The sequence below is a fragment of the Chrysoperla carnea genome, chromosome 3 (assembly GCF_905475395.1).
Source record: "Chrysoperla carnea chromosome 3, inChrCarn1.1, whole genome shotgun sequence".
NCBI lineage: Eukaryota > Metazoa > Arthropoda > Insecta > Neuroptera > Chrysopidae > Chrysoperla > Chrysoperla carnea.
This window is the reverse complement of record NC_058339.1, coordinates 71,961,318-71,971,162: the sequence shown is the minus strand read 5'-3', so window position 1 is coordinate 71,971,162 and position 9,845 is coordinate 71,961,318. Positions and strand designations below refer to the sequence as shown.

Below are 9,845 nucleotides of genomic sequence, written 5' to 3'. Positions count from 1 at the left end.
ATCCACATCTAATCTAATCTTATTATAAAAAAAAATGAAAATGACGTGAAATAAAATCACTAAAAAAATATTTCTACTATTTATATTTGTTTTTTTATAATGAATCAATTTTTTTTTTATATTACATTAAAATTTCAACTTATCAAAAAAAAAAAACAGAAACAAAGAAAAAGAAGAACGAGAATCTACAAAGAAAAACTATTGTACAATAGCGAAAGTGTACACATGAATAATAACCAAAGATTATTTAATTACGTTATTTCTCTCGGTTATTTTCAATTTCACAATACATCAAAAGAAAAATAGGCAGAATGTAGTGAAATACATATTTCAATTTACATAACCACATTAAATGTTTACAAAATTTACATAAAACACAAAATTTGTAAATGGTTTTTTAAATATTTTATATTGAAAAAACTGAAACTTTTCAAATATGACAACAAAAAATCAAATGAAAAATAATCAATTAAATCAAGAATGTGGGATTAAAATGCAAATAAATCAGTCCTAATACATATTATAAATAACATACAACATAAAACCAGAATTTTTTTTAATGTTCGGTCGCTAAAATCTCCCACAAGCTAATTATTTTAGTTAAAGCACACTATTTTCTATGAAGGAGTTGGTTTCAAACCGCCTGCTATTGCCGCATTTGGACCCAGAAGCATCTGTAAATAAAAAACAATGCATATTACGATTCTATTCTTTATAAAATAAATTTAATGATCTTAAAGGGCATGCGCCCACAATACATTCAAGTTTACTGTTGAGCCTCAATAGTGCGAGGTCTAAAAATAAGCAATTCCAGCTATAAGTTTTCAAGCCTTCGTTTTTAAACAAACATATCTTTTTATTTTCTTAAGCGGTTGGAAAAACGTACAGATCATAATATCTTTTCGTTTTAGAGTTTTATGAAACTTTGTGATTTATTAAACCCAAAAAATAAACAAATCGAATTCATTAGTAGATGGGTCGTAAATTTTCTATGGTATTGCCAAAAACTATGTTTTGGCGATATGTTCGGCGGTATTTCGAAAAATACTCAACTAGTCATCAAAAGAATTGAATATTTGTATGTTTAAGGCCTTTAAAGAAAAAAAGTTGTCTCCAAAACCATACAAATCTGCCCCGTTCGTTTACGATAACTAGTTTCATTTAACCCTTGGAACCCTAAACTAAATTAATTTAGAATTCTCAGCTTGTGACTACAATTAGTAAATTTCTGACGTTAGATTGTGGTATTTTATTTTCCGAAACATCTGCGATACAATTGAACATTTTGGGTGAAAATCCTAGTTATAAGACGATCGTAAAATATTCATCCTAAAGTTTGAAATTTAATTTCTTATTTAAATACTAATTTTAATTCTTTGGCCAACTTCTGTTGTAGATTTTAAGTAAATTGAAATTTTGACATGCAATGACCTTAATTTAAAAAATTATCTCTTATCTAATAAAATAGAAAAATGTGATTTATAGAATGTGTATACAATTTACAAACGCAGTTGAAAGTAAATGTATACATTCACTAAAATATTCGATCTCCTAATAAATTTTGAGAATTTTTTCTCACATGAATAACATAAATATGGTCTAATAAAGTTAATGCACATATAAAGCATTAAATCATTAACTTAGTGATAATATTAGATAAAATTGACCTGTTTCTGTTGATTTCTTTGCATATCTTCAACTTGTACACGTTCACATTCCATTAATATCGGGGCAAATAAAATTATAGACGAACTAAAAAATATCCATAACGCTGAACGAGAGAAAGAATAGAATCCCTTAGTAACTATTTCAGTCGCATCAAACACAACACCACCAAAAAGTCGTACTGAATCAGGAAACATTTCGGTTAACCCCCATAGTCGCTCACCAAATGTTTCATCGGGCTAAAAAATTAACGAACAAACTATTTAGTTACGATTACTTAAATTATAACCATAAAAACTTAAACTATCATGCTGTTATGTAATTTATCTGATATTTTATGTAAATTCAATGAAATTCATGTCAAAAATGAAATTTATACCTCATCCTCAAAATCGCTTTGATCACACGATGTTTTTTCAGGACTTAAATCTTTACATGATATTTCTTGAGACTCCATTCCACTATCTGTATCCTCCCGGAGAGCCATAAGAGAAAATTTATTTTAAAATTATTTTATTAAAATAAAGATTAATGTAATACTACACAAACTAATGTATCACAAAATACTCTATCAGTGTTGAATTATGAGCACATGCGTGCAAGACATTTATTTTACTGCTAATAAATATTAAAATGTTACGAAGATATAATATTATCTACCTGAAAATAATCTATTCACAAATTAAATGCCGAAATAAATTAATTACATACACATTTTGTATTTATAAAATTTTATATTCTTTTGAAAAAATTAAACTTAACTGTGCAACCGTAATGCCATTGAACGTAGACATATGATCGAGCATTGTACGCATAGCGGTAAATTTGAATATCATAATTATTAAAATTCCGAAACAGTTTCAAGTTATTTGAAAATAACGGATGATTTTAGACGATATTTTATAAAACGTTTATTAACTTTATTAAGCGAAAACGATCGCTGTGTTTTTTGAGTCAAATTTACCTTAAATTTGTCACAAAACTGCTTTTTTTGCAATATTAAAATCTAAAATATCAAATAACTTTTTGGTCCAAAAAACGACAAACTAATTTGTTGAGTTAGCAAATGGTTTTTACTAATTTATTGATTTGGTAAATGGTTTAGGGGTCTATTTTATCGTATCAAAAATAGACACTCACGTTATTAATTAACTTTCGTGTTTTTTTTAAGTTTAACTTAATTAATTAGCCTGAGAGGATATTGCGATTTGACGTCAACACAAATTCTTATTAAGATTTAAAAAAATACATAGCTGACTGCAATGTACTTTCTTGGCGGTTTTGAAAATTGAACAGATCTAGATTAGTTTGACCAGGTTCGAGTGATCTTTTACCTTTGCCTGATTTTTAGGGGCTAATTAGGACTACCACATTATTTTTGTTATCTCTCAAGAAACCTAGGTAAAAATTTAACAAATTTTTTTTTTTTAAAGGTTGTTTCATGGAGAGTGTTCTTAACTTATGTTTGAATAAAATCGATTAAGTTTGGAGAGAGTTACAAGTAAATGATTTTTTTATTTTTTAAATTTCACTTGTTACTTTCACTCTTATCCCGAATAAGAAATTTTTCTTAATTTTCGATGGAATCACAGCAACACGAAAAAACACATAAAATTCTACCTTTCAAGCTTCTTCAGTTTCTTCGGTTTGTTTTTGAATGTTTTTTTTAATAATTAAAAATTGCAAATAAATCAACTACACAGCAACCAAATCATTAATACTAGCCTCTATCCTATTGGGTGTACATTTCCAGATTGCACATAATTTTAAGCCCGAGTTGTTGGTTTTGTTTATATTTTCTTACTATTTTAGATGAATTTTGTATCCAAATGTTTTACAGTAAGATAATTTTTCTATCTCACTATAAAATATGATATTATTTTGACAACATTAAAAACAAAAGTACACCAAATCAAATATTAGCGTCTACGTGTACTCCAATATTGCAATACTTGTCATAAATTGTTTCTATGGAAACAACATATTTTAAGGAGCACTGCAACCAAACCTTTACGATTGTGTTACTCCGCAAGATTGCTTTTATTCGTCATCATACCAAGGCAAATTTTATCGATGGCTGAGATGTAACAAATCGTGTAAAATAGCACAGTACCTGATCATAGCTATTGGGAAAAAATTTGATTATAAAAAAATACAAAAAAAAAAAAAGTTCATTTTATGAGTAGATGAGTTGTTCCCGAGATATATTGCCTGAAATCGTTTCCAACGTGATATTCTGGAACCATTTCTGACCATATCTTAAAACTATTAATCTAATTGCCAAAAAAACGTGATTAAATTTTTGGGGTCAAGTTAACCTTGTAAACTGAGTTTTATCTAATTCCGAAGTGAAAATTTTTGGTAATTCGAAAATATCGGAAAAAAATGATTTTAAAATTTTTGGATCAAATTTAGCTTGTAAACTGAGTTTTATCCAATTTCGAAATGAACAATTTTTTATAATTTTGCATGTTTTTGGAATCTTTAAAAGACGAATGGTTCATTTTATAATTAAGTGAGTTGTTACGGAGATATTCCATGAAATCATTTCGAAATCTATGTCCATTCCAGACGAAATCTCGTAATGTATTAATCTAATCTTCAATTGAACTAAATTTTATAATGTTTTTGGGATTAAAATTATTCTAAAAAAATTCAAAAACATTTAATTTTTGCTGTTAATTCGGTTTCGATGAAATCACCAAAAATGTTGTGCTGGCTTAATAGATAAAAAAATTAGAGACTTTATTCAGAAATTAAATTTAAAAAAAGACAGTTAATATTGGAAATACATTTATTGAAATTTTATTTTATTACGCTACAAACATCTTTCAATATTCATAAATATTTTTATTTATTATTTAATAGTTTGAAAATATTTATTTTAAAAATCACATTTGCTATAAAAACAAATTAACAACAAATTTTTAAATACTAACCACAAGTAATAAATAAAAAATATTGTAATTATTAACAATTTTTATTTATAACATTTTTAAATTGTATTTCTTTTAATTTTATTTTAATAATATTCGTATTTGAATATCATAATAATTTATAAATAAGTAATAATTAGTTGATTTTTTTTATATAAATATTCATCGATAATAATCGATATATAAATAGCTAAATTATAAAAAATTTATTATTATATTTAATTATTTTATTTTTTTTGTATAATATAAAGTTTAATTAAATCAATAACTGAATGGATAATTAATTTATTTTATTTACAAAAAAGGTACTTTTCGATTTTTTCAAATTATTCTGGATTTATAGTAGCAATCGAACGAATTCTGAAACAGAAAAATAATTTTTTTCAAAATAAAAGTTTAGATATTGTAGTAATTAATTTAGATTTAATTATTATTTTATTAATACCATGCTTTAAAAGCAAAGTTAAAACAGCGCCGTTTCGCGACCCTATTCCTCAAAAAATAATTATTCGAATATAATGAAACTAATGAAATTTAGAATGTACAATCTTAGCATCAAAAGTCCTTTAATTTTGCTCTTAAATTGCATTACTAGACTGAAAAAAAAATGCATTTTTAAACTCATAGACAATTTATTGACTTTTCTGCAATACGAGTTGCCTATATTACAGATCATTTTGCGAGTAATGCGAGTAAGTAAAATTCATTTTTTCGAGAAATGATCTGAATATAAAGTATAAAATCGTACTAAAAACTTTAAAACTGTTGTAAAATCTTATTCATTCATAAATACAGACAGGTGAACTTTGCGACTATTAATAACATTGAGATATGGTGTCAATAGAAAATATTTTCTAAGGGATGTAAAAAAATCTTTGAAAAAGTGTCTTATTCTGTTAATACTTTCCACAAAAGGTAAAGATTAGTTGATTTGATGATGGTTTTAGGAAAAAAAACTGGTATAGGAAGGACGAAACCCAATTGTTAAACGATATAATGAATCTAGGCTTTTTTGGGGTATTATTTAGTCAAAATAATTTTGTTGAGGATTAAATCTACGGGATTTTAACTTAAATATTTTTGTTTATGTATTCTAGATAATCTGACGAAAATCCCAATTAGAAAGTTACGTATATGGTATATTAGAAAAAAGAATAACAATTTTCTAATCCAACATTTCTGTGCTATATTTAAATCTCTTCATCCATAGCTCTATTTTAAATTTCAATATACAGTCAGACATGAAATGTTTGTACCGCGGCCAATTATCAAGAAGTTTAATCAATTCAATAAGTTGAAAAATTTGTGAAAAATTTGTATACCTACACGTGAAGAAAATGCGGCATTTAAGTGCCTTGTTCTTTTTCTAAGTCGTTTAAAATAAGACTTATCTTTCAAGTATATCAAAACTTTTTAAGCACAAGGATATCCTAACAAAAAGGTACAGATTTCTTTTAACCTACTTTTTACGAATTATACACAAAATAGTATTTATTTCCTACAATTAATAAAATTATAAAAATTTAGTGAAATTACTACTTAATGTCGTTTAATCGGAGAAAAATTATAATTTTCTTAACATAAACAAAACTATTAACATGCATGTATTTATATTATAATTATTACTGTCGTTGTCGTAAATTATAGATTTTCTTTCGCACAAAGAACGCAGCCTTGCATATTGGCCATGAAAAATTATGGTAATCAGATTTTCGTTGTAATAAAATAATTATATGTAGAGTAAATATTATCAACATCAATATTTTTAAGTGCCTACACTTTAAATACTCCACATGTGACATGAATTATAGATCTAGAGCCGAGGTATAGAATGGCTGGAAATTCGAAAGTATGTTGAAAGGACCTGGTATAAAAGTTTAGCTAACGCCACGAAATAGTTTTTTTTAAAACGACTGGATTTTTTATAATTATTTCCTTACTAAAATTAAGTAGGGGTAAATTACGTTGGGCACCTGAGAGATAAGCTGTGGTGTTTACTTCGTTAACGCTCATTTCCGAAAAAAACTGTGAAAATTATGCTTATTTGAAAATCATTTATGGAAATTTTTTAAAATTATGTTCTTCTAGCAATCGTCAACACTGCGCCAGATGTTAATCTAATAATTAAAAAAAGTGTTTTCAAATCATTTTATAGTGTACTAGAGTGATACCCACGCGCTTCGCTGGGTTCAAAAGTAAAGATTGATAAAGATTGCTCCCGCTTATTCCTTTTCTATAACACTCGAAATAATGGTGGGGATTGTTTTACACAGGTATTTTATATTGACTATTGACTATTTTTACAGAAATCTGTAATTTATGGTAATTTCAAATGTCAAATTAAATTAAATTTTTTTATTTTTTTAATTTTTAAAAAAATATATCTTTTAAATTATATCTCATGTGTTATTCTGATATATCAGCTATATTGCTGTACAGTTTCATTAAGAACCATTCGCTAGTTTAAGCGTGAAAGCGTAACAAACAAACAAACAAACATGCTTACTTTCGCATTTATAATATATAAAGAATAGAGATAACGGCTGTAAGATTTAGTCGGACAATTAAAGGGGTAGAGTAAAATCTCAGATATGAGACGTGCTTCATTCCTACCTAAGTCCAATAAGGATAGAAAATTCAAAATTCAGTCTAAATAAATTCTAGAAAACTATGCCAGGTTTTCTTACCATTCGCACAATCTCGGCTAACAACTTTTTTCTTTCCGAAAATTAAATAGGTGGATACCTCTCTTTCAAAGAGCAAAACAAGATAAAAAACATTTTCAAGGTATCAGACAGTAAACTATTCGAAATAAAAATTTTTGCCATTTTTATTTAAGGTGTTTCGATACCAAAACAAAAGTATTACCAAAAAACTTCTTCTGTGTGTTTATCCTAAACCGTACAGAGAATCGATATGAATTATTCTCAAAAGACGTATAAAAGGATGATTAATTGATAAATAAAATTTTTAATATTTTATCATTTTAATTTCAACTCTTTAAAGTATTTCGAATTTTTTTGATTTTTTTTCGTATCGAAATATATATACCTTAATTGTCTTTATATTAGAATAGTATCCTCAATTTTAAGCTTTCCGCGCAATAAAAAATTTTTCAGACTCATGGAAAGCCTATGGAAGCCCTTGGCTGGTAACATTTTCGTGGAGGAAAAAGTGATTAGGCGCGATTTTGGATATAGCTTCTTAAATTTTCAGCCATTCTGAAATGACTGTCTAATACTACGACTGTTCGTAGTCCTATTATTACTCTACATGTGACATGAATAATGTGTGCTTCACAAAAGTATGTGAAAAGGTTCTTCTATAGGTAGAAGGTAGTACTTGTACCTGGACACAGTAAACAATAAAGCACGCAAGCACTAAAAATTCAAGATAAATATCTTCATTTCTGAGTTTTATGTATATTTATTGCATATATGTGTCGCTGTTGGGTGTAAAATAGTTTTTTAGAAAAATTATTGTTGATAAAGCATTATGGGAAATTTTCTTAGGATTCCGTACAGTTTAAACCAAAAAAGTTATTAAAGTTAGCTTTGTTTACTATTCACAGTAAAAAGGTTTTTCTTGGCCCAAAATTATTAAAGAAAAAACCGTCAAGAAATTTTTGTTTCCTAAGTAAATTTCTTTTCGCTCCAAGAATATTATACTGTTCCTATTTAAATGTTTGATTCAAGAAAATAATTCTTGAAGATAAAATTTCTTGCGTTATCAAATCTTTTCTTTCTGTGTACTTATGTCGGACAAAAAAACTTTTCTACATAGAGTACTACTGTTAATGCAGACTGTACTATAGCAAGTGTAGCGACAATCCTGTCTTGGGTCTTTCAAGCTGTTTACATCTGATATTGGATCTAGTAAAGCTAACAAAAGTTGGTATATCGGATTTACTGGAAAATTGTTTGTGGCTTAAAACTTTCCCCATTGAAGCTCTCAACAAATTGCACACCATTGTCGAAGCTAATTAATTACCTTCATAATTAATTTTACCATCCTTATCAACATCAGCAATTGATAATAAATCACTAAGTTGAGCGTCTGTAACTGGTTCACCAATCATATCCATTGCTGATCGTAATTCATCCATTGTTATATAACCATTACGATCACGATCAAAAACTCGGAATGCTGCTATTAAATCTTTTGTACCATCATCTGAATCACCTTCATCGTCTGCTTCATGACTTAATGCTTGTATCCGACTTATCCATTGTAGAAATTCTGTTTCATCAATACGACCATTTCCTACAAAAATAAAATAATTTCATTACCATAAAATTTCTTTGGATCAGATTCGAATGAAAGCAGAGCTTGTTATTCTCAATCTTAATAAGATTAAAAAAATGACGGAATGAATTTTCTGTTGTTCAAAACAATACATCTTTGTAAATGATCGTTAAAAATCTGTTCGAAAAAATTGTGTTAATAATAAAATCGGTCTACGCATATCAAGTTATTGCGTCATCAATTCATGATAATTTGAGATTCCGGGTACAAGATAATGAAGAAATTCACATTTTTTTTCGAAAATTGTAAATATTACTAAAGAGAAATTCTGTTCTCTACTCCATGATAAAGATCTCGAGAAACCTGATAAAAATCAATTTTATCTGCTCTATAAAACCATCAACTAACGTATTCACGAAACTTTTTAATTGACTTTACCTGAATTGCTAGCTTCCTTGATTAATTCATCTATAACTTCATCTCGAATGTGTATACCAAGATTTTGTAGCATGAATTGTAATTCACTAGCCGTAACACGTCCATCACAATTTCTGTCTAATAATCCGAATGCTGTTTTTAAATCTGAAAAAAATAAAATAAAAAAATAAAAAACATATAAAATTTCTTTGCTTACACCTATTAATTTAAGGAAATTTTTATTCAAATTTAGTAAATTATGAGTCAAGAAATTTAAATAATTTGACCGGCATATAAATTAATGCCACAAATGATATTTTGAATCAAGCTAGGTTTGAGTGAAATGATTAAGCTTCTTATAATAAAAAGTTTCTTATAATAAAAGACTTTTTACAATTAACAAAGCTATCCTTTGGGCGACTCAAAGGGTTTTTAACAATATGGTTGGGAACCCTATTTTGGTCTATAATTTCGTGTAGTCTATAAAAGCCTCCTCCCGCAAGTAGCACAAAATCTAAAAATGCTTGCTATTTTATTTTTTATTATTTAAGGTCGATTTTAACAACTAGGATTAATAGATTT

General features: G+C 27.2%; 2 protein-coding genes across 4 annotated transcripts in view; both read right to left on the bottom strand.

Moving 5' to 3' along the window:
• Positions 1-487: 487 nt before the first annotated feature.
• On the bottom strand, positions 488-2,450 carry LOC123295328 (mitochondrial import receptor subunit TOM22 homolog). Of its 2 annotated transcripts, XM_044876637.1 has the most exons (4): positions 2,326-2,450; positions 2,045-2,130; positions 1,668-1,904; positions 488-674 (listed from the first exon to the last, which is right to left on the bottom strand). In XM_044876637.1, the coding sequence occupies exons 2-4, from the start codon at positions 2,120-2,122 to the stop codon at positions 618-620; spliced, it is 372 nt and encodes a 123-aa protein (XP_044732572.1). In that variant the 5' UTR covers positions 2,123-2,130; positions 2,326-2,450; the 3' UTR covers positions 488-617. The 2 variants fall into 2 exon arrangements, with proteins under 2 accessions (XP_044732572.1, XP_044732571.1); XM_044876636.1 differs by lacking the exon at positions 2,326-2,450 and having other exon boundaries at positions 2,045-2,258.
• Positions 2,451-4,886: 2,436 nt separating this feature from the next.
• Positions 4,887-9,845, bottom strand: part of LOC123294736 (calcium-binding protein E63-1) — a 55,468-nt gene continuing 50,509 nt past the window's right edge. For both annotated transcript variants that reach the window (XM_044875865.1, XM_044875867.1), the window contains 3 exons: positions 9,285-9,428; positions 8,592-8,864; positions 4,887-4,961 (listed from right to left, as the gene is read on the bottom strand). In XM_044875865.1, the coding sequence (XP_044731800.1) occupies positions 4,939-4,961; positions 8,592-8,864; positions 9,285-9,428 (440 nt within the window). In that variant the 3' untranslated portion in view covers positions 4,887-4,938. The remainder of the gene's footprint in view (positions 4,962-8,591; positions 8,865-9,284; positions 9,429-9,845) is intronic.

Bases quoted from the DNA above. Each gene is read 5' to 3' on its own strand.
- LOC123295328 (XM_044876636.1), bottom strand. From the start codon at position 2,152: ATGGCTCTCCGGGAGGATACAGATAGTGGAATGGAGTCTCAAGAAATA. The intron at 1,905-2,044 runs GTATAAATTTCA...TTAATTTTTTAG, and splicing joins AAAGCGATTTTGAGGATGAG to CCCGATGAAACATTTGGTGA. The intron at 675-1,667 runs GTCAATTTTATC...TTTTATTTACAG, and splicing joins AAAGAAATCAACAGAAACAG to ATGCTTCTGGGTCCAAATGC.